This window comes from Mandrillus leucophaeus, unplaced genomic scaffold (genome assembly GCF_000951045.1).
Source record: "Mandrillus leucophaeus isolate KB7577 unplaced genomic scaffold, Mleu.le_1.0 Scaffold433, whole genome shotgun sequence".
In the NCBI taxonomy this organism is placed as follows: domain Eukaryota; kingdom Metazoa; phylum Chordata; class Mammalia; order Primates; family Cercopithecidae; genus Mandrillus; species Mandrillus leucophaeus.
In genome coordinates, this window is record NW_012104621.1 from 1,020,306 (window position 1) to 1,040,120 (window position 19,815).

General features: G+C 45.0%; 2 protein-coding genes across 2 annotated transcripts in view; one reads left to right on the forward strand and one right to left on the reverse strand.

The window, feature by feature from the left end:
• The window catches only part of TMOD1 (tropomodulin 1), a 109,593-nt gene extending 101,874 nt beyond the window's left edge, over positions 1-7,719 (forward strand). The window contains exon 10 of the mRNA XM_011993746.1: positions 7,194-7,719. Within this exon, the coding sequence (XP_011849136.1) occupies positions 7,194-7,258 (65 nt within the window). The 3' untranslated portion in view covers positions 7,259-7,719. The remainder of the gene's footprint in view (positions 1-7,193) is intronic.
• Positions 7,640-19,815, reverse strand: part of TSTD2 (thiosulfate sulfurtransferase (rhodanese)-like domain containing 2) — a 33,859-nt gene continuing 21,683 nt past the window's right edge. The window contains exons 5-10 of the mRNA XM_011993745.1: positions 19,141-19,266; positions 17,907-18,012; positions 13,689-13,807; positions 13,029-13,187; positions 12,274-12,412; positions 7,640-10,314 (exon numbers count right to left, since the gene is read on the reverse strand). Of these exons, the coding sequence (XP_011849135.1) occupies positions 10,016-10,314; positions 12,274-12,412; positions 13,029-13,187; positions 13,689-13,807; positions 17,907-18,012; positions 19,141-19,266 (948 nt within the window). The 3' untranslated portion in view covers positions 7,640-10,015. The remainder of the gene's footprint in view (positions 10,315-12,273; positions 12,413-13,028; positions 13,188-13,688; positions 13,808-17,906; positions 18,013-19,140; positions 19,267-19,815) is intronic.

The following is a 19,815-nucleotide window of genomic DNA, read 5'->3' on the forward strand; positions in this document are numbered from 1 at the left end:
CAAGTTACAGTATTCTTATCACAGAAGAGAAGGAAGCATAATGAGTTTGAACAACAACAAAAAAAAGCTTCTTTCTGGGACTAAATTGTGAAATGAACTTGTGTTTTAAAGGACAGCATCTTCAGTGAGTTTTTCATCAGATTCAAACCTGCTCTACACAATGGTTTCCAACCCTCAATAAAATGCAAAGAGCTTAATACGAATGCTCCACTCAAAGTATGTCACTTCCTGGTGATTTATCTGAGGCCAGGTCACTACCTGGAAGCCCTCGATGAATGGAGATGAGTGCGGAGGAGTGTATGCTCAAGGCAGGTGTGCACAGACCCCACATGCACAGATAACCACAGGACTTACACTCACACACACACTTTAGATTGAGTTATTAAATTCCACAAACATATACCAAAGTTCTATAGGTTCCTGCTTTTAAGGATGTCACAGCCCAGGGGCTATTCATTCATTGCTCACTCCAAATGCTACTATTTTGTAGAGCCTCAGGTTTAGAGAAGCTCATTTTAAAAAATGTCCACATAGTCTTGGTTTATCAGAAGTGTCCTTACTTAAAAATAAGAACGAACACAAATAAAAATCATAATTATTATATTGTATCACAGATGTCATAGCTAAACTGAATTGTTGGAGAAGGCCAGCAATGAAGCCTCTGTTGGTCCAGGTGTGATCTGGCTGCAGTACCAGCATGGAGAAGCCTTGAGTTTCTATTCTATATGCAATCATCTCATGTTTGTTTCCCTCTCAGTTAAGTTTCTTCTGTGCCCTTTGGCTCCTATCTGTGGGCTAACCCAGTTTTTGTCCTCCAATGGCATGACGGTCTGGAGGTCTTGTTTCTGGGGACAGAGGCTCTAGATGAGCAAAGGTCACAGGTGCTGCAGGGGGATACCAGAATCATCTAGGAGTTGGACAAAATGGACTTTGAAAACTCCCAGTCCTGTGAATCTGAGAGTCCAAAATTCAGGCCTGACTCCCATCACCAAGAACTTTCAGAGGCCGTTGTAAGAATGTAGAATGGTAGAGCCAGGAGGACGTAGAGCTTATCCCTCCTGCTCCCTCACAAAGAAACTGGAGCCTGGAGTGAGGGTAGGGGTCTAGGCAGCGGCTCAGTCAGGTCACACCAGCTGTTAGTGACAGTAAGTATTTTCTGGGCAACTTTTGTGTGCCTAGGACCGTGCTAGGTGATAATCAGAGATAGCAGAAAGGCTACCTCTGACTGAAGAAGCTTTATAACCTTTCAGGGGGAAGAAAAACACTCAAAGGCATGCCTAAAAATTCAAGAATGCCTAGAAATTCTATCTAAACAAAGTGAGGAAATGATTAATGGAGACAGAGGCCAGTTAGGCAAAGCATCCTGGTTGGGGATGGGGCTTTAGCCAGCCTTGAAAGGAAGAGATAGGTTGATGGAGGAGGTCAAGAGGCATCCCTCTGGGGGTTCTGGAAGTATTATGAAGTAGTGCTGGGGGTACAAAGGAGAGACAGAAGGATCTAAAAGGACTGGAGGAACTGTTATAAGGAGTAAGACCTAGAAGGAAAAATAGGAGTTCACAAAGAAGGACGAGAAGAGCATTCCCAGCAGAGGGAACAGCATGAGCAACGGCAGGACAACTGAAAGTATATGGGATGTTCACAAGGAATGGGACTGGGTAGGTGTGTGGGTGGCTGCAGCCCAAGGCCTTTAGTGTCAAGCTCAGGGGCCTGGTGATGGAAGCAGGCGGGAAGCAGAAACTGTGGCAGTTTGCGGGATGGTGATGCCAGGTGATAAAAATGGGCCTCTGGGTTACCCCAGGGAACTGTGGGCAGCTGCTCCCTTGGGGTTTCCTACAGAAGGAATTAGAGATGAATCATCTCAGTGATTACAGGGAACAGAGTGCTACTTGGTGATGTAGGCTCTCTAGCTTTAAAATGAAATTTGCGCCCATCTGCTAATTTTTCTAAGAGAAATGTTTGTTTATGGCAGTGCATCAGCTTCCTCCTGACTTTACAACAGATTATTTGCATCCTACGTTAATGCCACAATGAAGTAGACAGACTTCATGTTTTCCAACTGAATATTTGTATCGTAAAAGCCTCCTGCCAGCTCCTCCTTGGGAGTGAGACTGTTAGCAGGCCTGGCAGCAGGGAGCACAGATTGGGACGCGAGCAGGCCTCTCAGGCCTCCTGCTCACTCTCACCTGCCTCTGCTGGCCCTCTGCCCATGGCTGGGGCCTCTGCAGTACTTGGGCTCCTCCTTGAGGGACATTCAGTCCCCAGGGCTATGAGGACAGGGACTGGCTCTGCAGACAGGCTGTATGCCCAGGATGCGTCCTAACCAGTGCGTCTTTGGTCCTCCTCACCCTGTGCACCAAGCTCTAAAGAGAGTGTTCCGTGATTGCAGGGCGCCAGGGCAGAGCTAAGCTGTGGATCCCATCTGCGTTTTCCCACAGCAATACCTCAGATGACTGTCATCTCCACACTATTTATAGCAAAAAGCCAGGCCAAGCATGGTACTCAGGTCCTCTATATCTGCCACTGCAGCTCTCTCTACTTAGAAAGTCTGAATTGCAGCCTCTGAGTTGACAGTTGTGTGGGCTGGGGTATCGTGTGGAGGGACAGTAATGTGTTTAAAAGCAGAAAACAGCCCTTCCTGGGAAAGTCACCATTTTACAATATTCTCAGGGAAGACCTTTGCAGCAAGCAGCCCAGACAGCACACTGCAAAGCAATTTCTAATAAAATGTATTGTCAGTTGACAATTTGTAATTGTGTATATTTATGTGATACAAATTGCTGTTATGATTTATGAATACGATGTGGAAAAATTAAGTGAATTAGCATATCATCACCTCAAACACTTTTTTGTGGTGAGAACGGTTATTTTTAGCAATTTTGAAATGTATAATACACTATTATTAGCTATATTCACCATGCTGTGTAATAGAGCTTTAAAAAACACCTTATTCCTCTTGTCCAACTGAGATTTTTATATCCTGTGGCCATTATCTCCCCATTCCCCCACCCATAGCTTTTGTAATGACAGTTTTACTCCCTGCTTCTATGAGTTCGATTGTTTTAGGTTCCACATATAATTTGTCTTTTTGTGCCTGGCTTATTTCACTTAGTATAATGTTCTCCAATTCCATTCATGTGGTTGCAAATGAACAAATCTCCTTTTTTTTTTTTTTTAAAGGAAAGGCTGAATCGTATTCCATTGTGCACATATCCCACAGTTTCTGTATCCATTCTTGTTGATAGACACTCAGGTTGATTCCTTATTTTGGGTATTGTGAATGATGCTGCAATCAACATGGAGTGAAACATCTTTTCAACTGATTTTAAATATATATCCAGAAGTGGGATTGCTGGATCCCAAATCAGTTTCATCATAGTCCCCCAACCTATCTCAGAAAAGGCAGCCAGGCACGGTGGCTCACACCTGTAATCCCAGCACTTTGGGAGGCCGAGGCAGGCGGATCACTTGAGGTCAGGAGTTCAAGCCCAGCCTGGCCAACATGGTGAAACACTGTCTCTACTAAAAATACAAAAAAATTAGCCGGGCTTGGTGGCAGGCGCCTGTAATCCCAGCTCCTTGGGAGGCTGAGGCAGGAGAATCGCTTGAACCCGGGAGGCGAAGGTTGCAGTGAACTGAGACCACACCATTGCACTTCAGCCTGGGCAACAAGAACAAAACCCCATCTAAAAAAAAAAAAAGCAAGAAAAAAAAGCCTATTCCTTTCCTCACAGCCATCCAAGCCAGAATCTGGGCCTGTTCCTAAATGTTGCCTCCATCCCAGTCAGCCAGTCACCTCCTTGCCAGTCCCAGTGTCCTGCCCCATGTTGAGCCCTCATCACACTCATCTCCTCCAATGTCCTCAGGCCCCCAGCTCCTCCAGGGAAGGCACCCCTGGCACTCATCTCCAGTCTCCTTCCGAAGCTTGCATTGTCACCCCTCCACTTAGAACCGTCACTGGGCTCCCATTGCTCTCAGTCAGGCCCCTTGACATGACTCCCAAGTCTCTTAATAATAGCTGACTCCTTCATGGCACTTACTGTGTGTCAGAGACTGTTCTGAACACTTCTCATCTCGTTAGCTCATGTAGTCCTCCCCACAACCAGGTGAGACAGGTGCTATTGTTATCCACGCTTTACAAGAAGGAAACAGAAGTCTAGAGAAGTAGGCAATTAACGTTACCCACAATCCGTGGGCAGGACCAGGATTTGAACTGGCAATCTGGCTCCAGTGCCTGGGTGCCCCACATTGGGAGATGGTCCCATCAGGACATCATCTATTGACATCCTCAAGAAGCCATCCCTTTGCCATGTTAGTACCATTCCAGGTAGCCTGAGTGCCCCCAAGTGACCAAGGAAAAACTTACCCTTAGAGAGTCGTTACTTCCAATGCCCCCAACCTTCCTATCCTCTACTTTTTCGTTGTTTAAAATTCAGTTGACCTGTTAGCTGCCATCCTGGGAAGGTGTGACCACTTCCTTCTTTATGCCTCTCATACCTCAGAGATCTGCCAGGGCATCTCTAATACTTCATATTTATCCAACAGTAGTTCTCAAATATTGTATATCTTGGTCCCTGTTATGCTGTGTCTTTACTTCTGATTCTTGTGCTTGGCACACAGCACTCAGTACATGCTGCTGAATATTTAAATGAATAGAAAGTGCTTTCCAAAAACATGATGGAAATGTTCAAATTTGGCAAGAAGTGGCAGAGGAGTTCAAGTAGCAGATGGAGGTTGGTCCAGACGACTGGAGAGCCCTTCTGGCTTTCACAATAAAAGGAGTCTCTGGCTCTTGCAATAAGCAGTGAGGAGTTTTTTTAAGAAAGTAAAGAGCAGACAGAATTTAAGGAGGATACTGGGAGACCCAGCTTTTACTCCCAGTTTTGTGACTTATTCGTAACTTGGAATAAGTTACTTCCCTCTCTTGGTCTCAACTTCCTTCATCATCAAAAAGGGAAAAAAAATAATACCCGAATAAATGGATGCCTTTCCCTTCTCTCCATCCAGTCCCTGAAAAAGCCAGTGCCAGGTGGCCAGGAGGGGTGGCTCACGCCTGTAATCCCAGCGCTTTGGGAGGCCGAGGCGGTCAGATCACGAGGTCAGGAGATCAAGACCATCCTGGCCAACATGGTGAAACCCTGTCTCTACCGAAAATACAAAAAAATTAGCTGGGCATGGCAATGCCATACCTGTAGTCCCAGCTACTTGGGAGGCTGAGGCAGGAGAATTGCTTGAACTCAGGAGGCGGAGACTGCAGTGAGCCAAGATCAGGCCACTGCACTCCAGCCTGGTGACAGAGTGAGACTATATCTCAAAAAAAAAAAAAAGCCAGTGCCAGGGGAACCGCGCACGCAGATCTGACCCAGTGTACACAATGACGGCAAGTAATGGAAAAGAACCCCCGCGTCTAGCCCTGGAGTCCTTTCTGTTCCCTCAACCATAGGCCAGGGACTTGGATTTCAGTCCTGGCTCTGCTGCCAGCTTTCAGGGACTGGGGCTTTTCTTCTGCAGGGAGAAGGAGCTAATCCTCCCTGTGAGAATCAGATGAGATATGGGTATGGAAACCCTACCCACACAAGGCTCAAATCTACTGAGGGAGGCACTGGACTGAGGCTCAAGATGAGTCAAAAGCCTTGGTTCTAGCCGGGCGCGGTGGCTCACGCCTGTAATCCCAGCACTTTGAGAGGCTGAGGAGGGGGGATCACTTGAGGTCAGGAGTTCGAGACCAGCCTGGCCAACATGGTGAAATTCCATCTCTACTAAAATCACAACAATTAGCCATGTGTGGTGGCGGGCACCTGTAATACCAGCTACTTAGGAGGCTGAGGCAGGAGAATTGCTTGAACCTGGGAGGCAAGGTTGCAGTGAGCCAAGATTGTACCACTGCACTCCAGTCTGGTTGAGTGAAACTCTAAAAAAAAAAAAAGAGGCTTGGTTACTAGCTTTATTGCTTTAAGAAAGAAATATACCCTCCTTGCCATACTTTCTCTATCCATAAAATGGGAATGGTAACAAACATTCCAGCAGCATTGGAGGGGCTCCAATGAGGCAATGAGGATGGCCCTGCTGGGCATGCCTGCACAACTACCGTGGAGATGCTTAAAAGTCTGGTTCATGTAAACCCTGTGGTCATGTTGAGCAAACCTCTTGTGCTTTTTGGGTTTTGGTTTTTGTCCCCTCACATCCACCCCTAGGAAGTCGGACATTCTGATCATCTCAGGAACTGGGCTGGCCTCACCTCCCTTGTGGGTCTGCTTTGTATGGCCAGTGTCATGCACAAGCTGATTCGGTTTTTGTTGCAGCTCGTATTCATCGATCTGGTGGCTGCAGGTCTACCGCCTCAGCTCGGGAACCTGAAGACATCTAAGTATAGACAGACTTTTTTTTCCCTCCACAATAGCTTCCTGTCTCTGCCACACTAGCAGGCCTCTCGACTGCCACCTACTGGCTCTACAGAATTCTTTGACCTTTCTCTTGTGGCTGATGGAGCTTGCTGCTTGGTCTTCATCTGCAGACACTACAATTAATTTCAAAACACTCTCCCTTATTACGACAAAAGAGCCCCTCCTGCCCCTCCCCGCATCCTCATCATCCTCTAAGCTAACGTCTCCAGCCTGCAACCTCCTGGCTAGTGCTTTCCTCTTTATGGCATTTAACTACTTTGTCACTTGAACAGTGTTGAGCTTAACTGTCTTGCCCCTGGGGAAAATGGCAAAGTTGAACATAAGGGGATACAGATACTGCAGGGTAATCTTTGGGGTGGAAGCTCTCGTTCACATAAGCAGGAGGTAGGCCAGGAGCTCCCAGACATAGCTGGGGGAAATGTTTCCACCTGGTTAAGACCCTAATCTCATTAAGAAGACTAAACTTTTAACTCTTATCTGAACTGGAGTAAAGATCTTCAACTGGGGTTTCTGTAAACAAAGAAAATAGCCGAGTTATAAACTGGGACTGCGTGGTCAGCCATTTAGCAGATTACCTGTGAATGAATCCCCACTACCACAGACCCTTACCAATGAACACTGACAAACTGGAGGGCTGTCGTACAACTCACATATACTGTCCTCTCAAAACAACAGACGTCAGGCTCTGTTAACTGATTAGTGCGAGGCTTCACAGTGCTTTCTCAGAGCAAGAGTGGTGGTCCCTGGTCTACAGGGAAAAGTGCCTTATATCTTATCTCCATTCCTTTCCAGTGAGGAAGAGGAGGCTTGCGGACCTGACTGGGCCCATCATTCCCAAGTGCCGGAGTGGTGTCTAGTGTGTGGCGGTGGAGACCATGCCTTTGAACTGGACGTGTTCTATTGATGACTTGTACTCTGCAGGGGAAACCAGAAGGCAAAATGCCGGCAGCACGAAACCCTTTTGTGGTTCAGTTCTTTATGCACTAAGGTTTTAGGCTGACTAGTGGTTTAGTTGAAAATTTTATAAAATATCGTTAATGTGAAGTTTTTCTTTAGTCACAGAAGTTGAGTCTGGTTATTATTTAAAAACTAGAAGCCCCCAAACCAGCAGATCTTACTGAAGATAATGTTCCAGCAGCAGCGACTTAGCCCCAGGAGCCCAGTTTCGATGGCCTTGCTGTGTGGTGTTTCAAGTGCATTTAAAATGTGTGACAGAAACAGCACACTCTTCCACATGCTTTTGAAGTATTATAAAACACTTTATTACAAATTTGTCTTAGCTATTAGCAAATAAAAACAGATTATCATTCTTTATTAACCCTCCTTAGAATTTTAAAAACCTCAAGATTAAAGTTGCCAAATTGATTACTGGATCAATAACACAATTTTCCCCTCAGGACAGACAGACAGACTGAAGCCACAGAACTCTGCCAAGAATCACAGAACATGAGATTCCTTTTGCTGGGTATGCAGAAATGACAGGAAAAAAAACCAATGGTGAAATTTCAAGTTTTGAAAACCAACTTTTCATTACCAATCCCAGGCAACAAACATGTCCCAGAGTGTTCTTTAAACGTCTGGGATTTATGTACAATTTAATACTGGAGTTAGAAAGAACTTTTTCCTTATTGAATGCCAACCTTATGATGGATGTGAAAATCTATGACCAAATACTTGAAAACACCTTTCTATATTGCACAGTGGGCAAATGCCTTATGTGAGGTAAGACACTAGAGGGATAAATTTCCAGTCCAACATGGCTATGGTATTTAGCAATGGCCAGCTTAGAGACTTCAGCTACTGATCTCATCACTTATTAGACAAATCACTGCTGATCTTACATCTGTATATTAAGCCTCTGTAGGACAACAGTGAAGAAAATCCAGGTATCAAGGAATTAGGAAATCCTGGCCAAACCACCCCAAGATGATTACACTGAAGCGTAATACTAGTATTGCTGCCAGATCTGTTTCTAACAGCATGTGCGTCTCTTGGGATCCAGCAAAAGTGTTAAGCCACAATGCCCTTGTGCCTTTTAATATACCACAGTGCCAGTTAAACTAGTATTTTTGTTTGTTGCTTTTGGGAGTTATTTTCCTTAGTGAGTTCAGCAAATCTCATGATAAAGGACAAGGTCAAGAACTCCAGAGCACTGAGCAGAGAGGCTGGTAATGAAAAGGTGAAGGCCTGCACACTGAACTGTAAGGCAGTAGGCAGTACAGGGTAACTGGAGGTGGGGCCAGGGCCTCAGCACTATGGAAGAGTGTCCACTGAGGCTGCACATGGCCCAGGAGTGGCACCATGTTGCAGGGACAACCATCCCCACTTGGCTTCTCCTTAAAACACAATTGCAGCTGCATTCTGCATCGCTGAAAACTGCAATATAATATTAAATCTGTTGGTCTATGTATGGCTGCGTATGTGTTTCTTGGAACCTGTGTGACAGGGACATGTGCCTGGCACACTGGCCAGAAGACTGGGCAGCCACCATGGCAGTGCTGGATGACCTGAGTAAGAATGTGTCATGTATTCCAGGTGCTGATCTAAAAACTGTGGCTCAAATGTCATCGAGCTTATATGAAGCTCTGAGAGAACATTTAAAAGCTAAGAGAGTAAGTGCTGGGGAAAGCAGAGCTATTAGAGGAAACCTCTCATAGAAACCAAACCAACAGAAAATGAAGAAGGCCACATCTTTAAGGCCACCTCTGCCTCTATCAGATGAGTTGCTGGTCTAGACCAGGGGCTGGCAAACTTCTCAGTAAAAGGCCAGACAGTACATATTTCAGATTTTGCAGGCCATATCGTGTCTGTTCCAACTATTCAATTCTGCCGTAGATCATGTGTAAAGGAATGGGTGTGGCTGTTCCAATAAACTGTAGTTGACCCTTGAACAATATGGGTTTGAACTGCATGGCTGCACTTACATATGGATTTTTTTCAACCATGCAGGTTGAAAATACAGTACTGGCAGGAGGTGAAACCTGTGTACATGGAGGGCTGATTTATCACATACGTGGGTTCTGTAGAGCCCACTGTGGCACTTGAGTATGCATGGGTTTTTATATACTCAGGCGTTCTGGAACTATCCTCCATGTATACCAAAGGATGGTTATTTCTACAAAAGCAGGAGGTAAGCCCAATGCACAGCTTGCAGATTCCCCTCAGGCGAGAGACAGAGGTTAAGGGTAGATGGCAGATGACCTTAGTGGCTTGTTTTAGGAGGCCACTCCCAGGGCCACAGCTTTCACATGTTTGCCACCAGGGTAGAAGGTCTGCTGACAAGGACAATGACTACTAACAGCCCCAGCTGCATGGCAAAGAAAGGGCATGCTGTGGCCACCAGGCTCAGGTACTATCCCTCAGCAGCTTTGGGATCCCATGCAGCTCACCTTTTTTCTGTGCTCTAGCATCATCCAAATCAGAATGTCTCATGTAAGTGGCAGACAACGCAACTCCTCCCCTCCCGCTGTGAAGTGTAGACGGCTGCCATAGCGGCAGTGGCCAGCACTGAAGTATCCCGATTTCTCTGTTTCTGCAGCCTCGCCATGCTTTCCCTGTATGGTCACCCCAAACCTACTTTTACAGAGGGCCTGGGAAAATGCCAAAGGTGCTGCTCACGCAAGCACTGGCCCATCCTCCGCAGCATCAGGCCCTGGCTCTGGGCTCACAGGCTGTTGCACATGCCGCGAAAGTTCCCTAGGTATGCGTGGCCGTCTGGCTGTGCACTCGCATTCCTCTTTAAAGTTGTCTTGCGTAGGGCCTGAAGCTTTCCTGCTCCCCTTGTCTTGACATGTGACACAACAGGCTGTGAATCCTTGTCCTTGACAGGCAGGGCAGGTCAAAACGAGCTGACGGCACTGGAGAGTGGAGCAGAGTTTATACTGGTCCCACTGGGCTCCACAGTATGAACACTCTGGGGAGGAAGGAAAACCATCATTATAAACACATGCGTTCGCACACATGTGGACAGGCATTGCTCCCTCTGCTGACTAGAATCTCAAAGATCTGTGGAACCCGGGGAAGGTTTCCAAATAGTAAGTCTTCTGTCTTCCAGCAATAACAACCAACCACCACCCCCACCACCCAGCTTATTTTTTTTGGGGGGTGACTTCTGGGAACTGTCTGCTTCCAGTATTTACTTTTTTTTCCTTTTTCCCATCTAGAGAACAGGTGGTAACTAGATGGTAATGAAAGTTTCTCTCTCTCACCAGCTATTCCAAAGATGGCCAACCACCTCCCAACCCCCTTGTTAAGTGGCCTTCTCCCCTTTGATCATTCCCTTTTCCAGTGGGGACAACACACGTAAATACAGGCAATAACCCACCTACAGTGAGCATCTGCAGTCCACACCCCTCTCCCCGAGGCCTGCGTCTCTCCTGCTGTTGCTAGGACACTTGACCATCTGATTCCTAAAACTCACACCATCTTCTTTCTCCACCTGTTTTTCCCTGATGACCTTCTGTTACCACTGATAACATCATTCTTCCTCACTTTTCCTTACCTTGCTTATCTAAGCTACCTCTGAGCCTCTTCTCTCTCCTTCATACTCACACGCAGGTACCCATCGAGTCCAGCCAATATAACCTCTGTAAAATCAAATCTACTCTTTCTACTTGTTGAGAATTTATACTCCATCTAGCTCCAAAACAGATCAGAAGTAGTGATCAATAAGAGACAACTCAAAACCACTAAAATGAAAATAAGACCAAGAAAGTAAGGGAGAGGACAATCAAACTCAAATCTTACTCAAATGTGCATGCCACCTGTGTCCACAGAGAGCTAGGAGTTCCTACAATCATGTGTGCTATGGATTTACCTGGTAGTCTGATGAAGCCTATAGATCCTGGCCTAGAAAAACTTTTTTGAGACAGGGTCTTGCTGTTTTGCCCAGGCTGGAGTACAGTGGCGTGATTTAAACTCACTGCAACCTCAACCTCCTGGGCTCAAGCAATCCTCCTGCCTCAACCTCCTGAGTATCTGGTACACACCACCATGCTCAGCTAATTTTAAGAAGTTTTTGTAGAGACATAGTGAGCTATGTTGCCCAGGCTGGTCTCAAACTCCAGGGCTCAAGCGATCCTCCCACCTTGGCCTCCGAAAGTGCTGGGATTACAGGCATGAGCCTCTGTGCCTGACCAAGAAAAATATTTTTAAATGCATAAACATGTGAGATCACAAAGGAAACCAACTATACAGAAATACAAAATATCAAAGTATTTTTCAAAGTCTGTGATATATAATAAGACGTGCCATTTATTAACATATTATATATCAACTGTTAGTGGTGGGCCTAATAACTATTTTCATATTGAAGCAGTGATGAGTATAAATACTATTTTGAGGTATCTGAGGCAACTGGAACATGATATGAAAGTACTGTAAATCCTACTGAAGACAAAGTCACAGGTACATTAATACAACTGGTTTTGTTGCCTACATTCATAACTGAAGGAAATACTTCATTTTAGTGAGGTGTTATTGAAAACAAAGATAAAATTATTTTCCCATCCAAATTCGCAGAACCCCTGAAATCTACATGTACCAGTTCCAGGTTAAGAGCCCTGAATTACCCCAGTAGTCCAACTCTTGACAGGTAGACAGGCAGGCAGGGCAGGTGAGATGATCCCCATGTTAATAGGCTTGTCTAGCTAGGAATGGTGAAGCCAGAATCCCAACCCAGGCCTCCTGACTCCTGGGCTAGGGTTCTCTCAGCTGCACTGCTGGGAAAATGGTGGCACAATGTACTTATTTTCCCTGCTTATTCAGTGCTCAGTAATGAGCACTGGCCTGTCTTCCCTGTGTCATTTTTCTAGTATGGTGAACTGACAATGTGCTTCATTTCAGTTTGGGCTTGGAGCCCATGCTGACCTACCTGACACCACATCACTGTTGTAGGACAGAGCATAGCGTTCATCAAAAACAAACAACTTCCCTTTGTAAAAGCCATCAGGAAACTCTTCCAAGTACTTGTGGATGCCACCCTTGAGCTGGAACACCGCCTTGCACACTCCCTAGGTGTGGAAAAACAACAGGAAATCTGAAGAGCCAGCAGAGACCTGTTAAGATGCTCCACGGAAGAGCGGCGCATGGCGAGGAGTGCTGACATGGAGGACTCATGGCCGCTGCTATCAGTTAGGGGCTCCTGGCTCCCACTGCGGTACACTAAGGAATTGCTGACCAAGGGGTCAAGGCACCAACTGGCTAGATCTTGCCTCCTAGTGGGATGGGTGATGACAGTAGGCAGGGCCTTCACCCTCTAGATCCTGGGAAGCCCAACTATTTTTGCTGCCCCCTAAATATAGGAAGACACCTGTTGGGACATGTAATGTTACTGAATTTGCTCTTCTCAGGATCAAGCAAAAGGATTAGGAAAAGGGAGATGTTAACTAATCTCTCCCTTTTACATTTGATGAGTCTCTAAGACTGTTAAGTGTTTTTCATATCTTGAGATTAAAGATCCTCAGATTCTGTACTTATGAACTCCATGCAAGAGCCATACGAGGGGTGAAGGCATGCTTTGGCTGCCTGGGGGTGGGGAGTACTGTGGGCAGCGGATAGCTCCAGAGGCTGCTGGTGGAGCTGTCTCCTTCACCACCATGCCCACAGTGCCCCGGGGTGGTGGCTCACCTTGGCTTTGAGGTAGGCTGAACCCCGCTCACAGCGGATGCCCCCGGTGCAGTACATCAGCACTCTCTTCTCTCTGAAAAGTTCTAGGTTTTTGTCAATGTAGCTAGGGAAGTAACTGAATTTCCTGATGTCTGGGGCTAAGCAGCCTTGGAATCGTCCCTGTAACATAGGAGCAACAAAAGGAAAATTATCACAAAAACATACCTGGTAGGAACAAAGGTTCTTTTTGTACCCAACAAACCCTACCTTAGCAAAGAAGCCCCTGCCAGTTGCTAGTCTCATCCCCACTCTGACCTTTCAACTTCAAGATCTGAACTTGAAACCGAGGCTGGTGGGCTGTGGGTCACCTTCCCAGGGTCCTCAGGGGAACTGGAGAGGCTGCTGAAAAGCAACTTTGCAAGATCCTTGATACATGCCAAAGGCAGGCTCATGGGAGTCACTAAGTATATTATGTGCCTAGATGTCTTTAATTCATATTTCTTAGACTCTCTCACCAGATTCTGAGTTTTAGGACTTGGGTTTTCTCTGAAGCTGCTAGTACTGGCAGGAGATCCATGTGGCCACAGGTGGGCACACACAAGGTCCCCTTGGGAAATATACCATACTGTGGGAATGGGGAGATCTACCAATTTAGAGAACTCAATTCTGGCTTTTACTTACTATTTTGCTTTCATAGAAGTTTCTGCAATCAAGAAGGATAGTATCACTTTGTTCTTGATTTGCCTGAGATAAAAACTTTTCTACTTCTTTATGAAATTCACTTGGGGATAAATGGATTCCTAAAATCAAACCAAAAAAATTATGTTAAAACAAAGACAAAAAAAACAAAAAACCCAAAACCCAATCACAACTCACCCAACCTGACTTACATGTTGCTTTGTTTCTTTCCACCCAAACCTCTTCCCTTCAGAATTACAACTGTCTGAAAAGAACACTACTGGATGATCGTGATGAAATAATTTAGTAATTCCAGTAATTCCAGGTATCCTCAATTTCCCTCCTCCTAAAATGAAGGCGATGAAGACCTGGTAGTTTAGAAATAACTAGTCAAAGAATTTTGCATCCTCTTGATTGGCCTAATCCTAGTGATAAAAACCAGGCAACTGGGATCTAAATTGCCATGTGAATTTGCTGGTCCATTGTATGGTCACTAATAGGTAAGGAAATGGCCACTGCTCTATTGTCACTGTACATGGAGGAGCTGGGCATGTATGTGGCTGACTACAGGCTTTGTAAACTGTTCTATATCAAGGTCGAACCCACGTTGAAGGCTAAGAACCCTGGCAGAGGCAGGTGTGAGCAAAAAGTTATGGAATAAATTTGGAATAGATACATTTTTAATGCAAAGGGGCAAGAAGAATGTGTCTAAGTGTGTGTGCATAAGTAAAAGAGAAAAGGGCAAGACGGATGGACAACAGAAATGACATATGAGAAAAAAAGTAAAATAGAGAAAAAGACAAGAAAGCTAGAAGATGGATAAGTATTAAAATACAAAGAGAAGCCTGGGGAACATAGCGAGACTCTGTCTCTATAAAAAAAATTGAAAAAAATCAGCTGGCCATGGTAGTGTGTGCCTATAGTCTCAGCCACTTTGGAGGCTGATGCAGGAGGATCCCTTGAGCCCAAGAGATCGAGGCCTCAGTGAGCTATGATCACACCACTGTACTCCAGCCTGGGCAATAGAGCAAGACTCTGTCTCAAAAAATATATATACAAAGGGACTAATAGGAGAGAACCTCAGTCTCCTGGGGCTCTTTGCCTTGTAACTCTCTAGGACAGAAATACTCCCCTATCTTTGGGGGTCCAGACATCTCAGTAGATTGTGAGGAACTTTTGGTGAATCTGCATTATGAGGTAGCCATGCCTCATGGGCAGGGGCTCTGGTGACTCAGTTACCCACCATTCATTATAAAGCTTTACAGTACCAAAGGAGCCTCATTCCCCTCAGAGCAGAACCCCAACAACCAACGAAACTGCTCCACACCAAGGAGAGATGAGGGCCCACAGCCAGGCCAAGGAATCTGGATTGCTACCTGCCTTACGGTTGTAGACAGAATGTAGTAAGGCCAGATTCTATATAAGGTATTGTCACATAATTACATGGATACAAAAAGAATGGGGGGAAAAGGGAGATTCAAACATGGGACGTAGGCCAGACATGGTGGCTCACACCTGTAATCCTAATGCTTTGGGAGGCTGAGGCTGGCAGATCCCCTGAGGTCAGGAGTTCAAGACCAGCCTGGCTAACATGGTGAAACCCCGTCTCTATTAAAAATACAAAAATTAGCCAGGTGTGGTGGCATATGCCTGTAGTTCCCAGCTACTCAGTAGGCTGAAGCAGGAGAACTACATGAAACTGGGAGGCAGAGGTTGCAGTGAGCATTCCAGCCTGGGCGTCAGAGTGAGACTCCATCTCAAAAAAAGGCCAGGCATGGGCGAGGTGGCTCTTGCCTATAATCCCAGCACTTTGGGAAGCTAAAGCAGGCGAATCACTTGAGGTCAGGAGTTGGAGATCAAACTGGCCAACATGGTGAAACTCTGTCTACTAAAAATACAAAAACAAATTAGCTGGGCGTGGTGGCACATGCCTGTAGTCCCAGCTACTCGGGAGGCTGAGGCAGGAGAATCACTTGAACCTGAAAGGCAGAGGATGCAGTGAGCTAAGATTGTGCCACTGCACCCCAGCCTGGGCAACAGAGTGAGACTCCATCTCAAACAAACATGGGACGAAAAGCAGGGAAATCTGCTAAGACTCCTACCTGCAGGGAGCTGCAGGAAACCAAACCTGTTCCCTGCTTATGCTATGATTGCAGTTGCTCTACTGGCCCTGAGAAGGATTGTTGGGACAGTGACCAGCATGGATGTGTTTAAAAGAGGTCCCTTTACCAGGTGTGGTGGCTCATGCCTGTAATCCCAGCACTTTGTGAGGCTGAGGTGGGCAGATCACTTGAGGTCAGGAGTTTGAGACCAGCCTGGCCAGTGTGGCAACACCCCGTCTCTACTAAAAATACAAAAATTAGCTGGGTGTGGTGGCGTGCACTTGTAATCCCGGCTACTTGGGAAGCTGAGGCAGGAGAATTACTTGAACCCGGAGGGGAAAAGGTTACAGTGAGCTGAAACAATGCCACTGCACTCTAGCCTGGGCAACAGAGCAAGACTGTCTCAAGAAAAAAAAAAAAAAAAAAAAGAGGTCCCTTTAAATAACTTCCTTCAAGTGAAAACACAACAGCACTGCCTAGAGCCCACTCTGCCTACAATGTCCTGCAGTGCCTAGGAAAAGTTGTAGTCACGCTGCCTCCTGCTAAGATGGGAACAGTAAGCAGACAACAGCTCTTTCTGGCCCTCATCCCCCCATGCATGAGTCTCTTTCCCAGATGCCTGTATCCATTTCCCCCTGGCTTCACTCTCAGACTTCTTTCAAATCTTTACATATTAAAAATGAACACCATGGAGTCAACCAGATCTTTGTGCTTCCTGATCAAAGAAGACAATAGTGCTTATGTAGTCTTGGTGGCGGGAGAAAAAGAAATCAAATCGGAATCTGATCAAGTCTCTAGTCCTGAGTTGTCAATACAGTAGCTTTGTGACTGGCAAGTACTTGTGCTATAAGGGTGACATACATACTGGATCTCAAGGACTTAGCATGAACAAAAAGCAAACTAATAATTTTTTCTATTGATTACATATTGAAATAATATTTTGATATATTGCATTAAGAAAACCATATTATTTAAATTAATCTCATCTAGTTTTTACTTTTAAAGATGTGGTTACTAGAAAATGTAAAATTATGTAGCTCACATTATATTTCTATTAGCGCTACTCTAAATCTAATGATCAACTTACAGGAAATAAAAAGGACAGAGAAATATACCTTGGAGACACAACTAGTATTGTCCAGATTATGGGAAACTCTAAAGGTCAAATGACCCAGTTCCTTCAAAAATAAACTGCAAGGGGAGGAAAAAAAACGGAAATAAATCTATAGGTTGAAAGACACTTAAAGAGACATACTGATGAATCACAATCAATGAATCTTATTTAAATCTAACAGAAACGAAGCTTAAAAAGTATGAGACAACTGGGAATTGAGAGACTAAACCAACTAGATATTTGATAACATGCTAAGGAATCAGTTAAAATGTTTTAAGATGTGATATCGTTTTACATCTTTTAAAACACATTTTTATCTTTTAGAGATATCTACTAAAAATATTTATAAATGAAATGGCCTGACATTGGGGTTGCCTTCAAAATAATCCAAGATGGGAGAAGGGATGGGGTATAGGTGAGGGCTGGCCATGAATCAGTTAACTGCTAAAGCTGCATGATAGGTACATGGAACGTCACTATACTATTTTCTCTACTTTTTTAATGTTTAAAATTTTTCATGGCAAAAAGTACAATAAAACTCCAAAACACCTGCCAAACAAATGTCTTTCAACCATTTACCATGGATAAGATGGGGAAAGAACATTCTAGAGCACAGTGAAAACTGCTTTGATGTTGAAAACAACTTGCTTCCTGTGGCAAAAGGCCTGCGTGCTCTATTCTGCTGATGAACTGTTTACAAGTAATAATTACACTCCTCCCAAACTGCTTGCTGTCTTTGGAAAGAGAAAACAACTACTTGCTGAACCATCACCAAGAAGAATAAGATAGATCACTCTAAGAGGTGAGTCTTCAATTACCACAGCACCACAGAGAAACAGTGTAAGCACTGGACACAGCCAAGTGTTAGCCACCCCACAGCTGCTTTAGAGAGGACTCATGACTGCTGCTGATCACGGTGCCCAGCTTTCTTATTTGTCTATCAAGTTTTGTCCATCAAGTTGTGTCCCTGTGAATTAAAGCACAATCTTCTAAAAGCAAGCATACCAGGCTTCTTGTAGGAGATCTTTTTGGGGCTGATCCCCATGGGCACGATTTCTTCAAATACACCAACACGCAATTCTGGAAAACAGTGAGCTCCTCCTTTGCTGGTCTAGCCAATGAGAAACAAAACAGAATACAGTCTTGCTGTCCCATCTCCAGGTATAAGACAAGTGCCAATATAAGAATGATGGTCTGTTTTGTAATAACGATAGTTGAAGTCTTAAAAAACCTCTAGTTAGGGCCCAGAATGTTCCAGATAATTCAACACTGATAAATACTTATTGCATACCTGCCATATGCAGGAACGTTAAGCTGAAAAGGTGTTTCTCTAGGTACAAGCATTTAATTATAAAACTGCAACACTGCTGAGCAATTCTAACATGTGATTATGCCCAGTTTTCATTCTTTTCCTATCACTGCCAGCGTGAATGCTAGGAAGGCATTTCCCATCACCTTATCACTTATTATGACAAAGTATAAAGTCACTCAAACAAAGCAGCCCACCTGTGAGAGCAACAACTTTATTCCCCCATGTGGTGTGAAGTGTTAATCTTACAATTCCAGAGTTACTAAAAACACAGTGATCTGCTGACCAGGCTGGTGGTCTCTCAAGTGAGTGAATATGTCCAAGATTTGTAGTCCCAGACTGCATGAGCTGTAACATCCTTATTTTATGAGAAGGGATACTGAGGTCTAGAGCACTAGCTGGTCCAAGATCACATGGAAACTCAATGGAAGTATGGGGACGAGCATGCTCCTTCTATCGTACTGTCTTGTAACCTAAAGGGAAAAGCGCATTTAAAGGGGAAAGGGGGCCAGGTGCGGTATCTCACATCCATAATCTCAGCACTTTGGGAGGCTGATGTGGGCGGACTGCTTGAACCCAAGAGTTCCAGACCAGCCTGGGCAACATAGTGAGACCCCGTCTCTCCAAAAAGTTAGCCAGACATGGTGGTGCATGCCTATGGTCCTAGCTACATGGGAGGATCACCTGAGCCTGGGGAGGTCGAGGCTGCAGTGAGCCATGATCATGCCATTGCACTCCAGCCTAGGTGACAGAGCAAGACCCTGTCAAAAAACAAAACAAAACAAAAAAACTCCCCAAGCCCCAGAAAATAAAGGGGAAAGGATACTTACTTGGCACTGCTTATTTCTCTACTTTGAACTCTTCTTCAATAACATGCACAGAGGCAGAAACAGATGGCTCTAGATCCATTTAATTTTCATTTTCTCTTACCTTAAAATCATCTTTACACAGGTCATCCTTAAACAATGGGAAGGAAAGCATGACTTCCACATAGAGTCTGGTAGCCAATCTGCTTCCACCAACTGTCCCATTGATTCCTTCTGTAGCAATTCGAATCTGAGACACAAGATGGTGAGAAAGAGAACAGACTGTTCTTAGTTTGGTTATCTTTCCAGGGAAGAACAACAGGCTCATGTGTGTCAATGAGTTTAACAGGAAAAGCAGACGCTGCTGAGGATACCAAAGTGTTACTGGACAAAAGATATCTGTGTTTTTCTTTTTTAAACTTTTAAGTCTGGGGTACAAGTGCAGGTTTGCTCTGTAGTAAAACTGTGTCAGGGGGGTTTGTTGTGCTGATTATTTCACCACCCAGGTATTAAGCTTAGTACCCCTTAGTTATGTTTCCTGATCTTCTCCCTCCTCCCACCCTCCACCCTCCAAAAGGCCCCAGTGTTTGTTGTTCCCCTCTATGTGTCCATATGTTCTCATCTTTTAACTCCCACTTATAAGTGAAAATATGGGCCGGGCGCGGTGGCTCAAGCCTGTAATCCCAGCACTTTGGGAGGCCGAGACGGGCGGATCACGAGGTCAGAAGATCGAGACCATCCTGGCTAACATGGTGAAACCCCGTCTCTACTAAAAAATACAAAAAACTAGCCGGGCGAG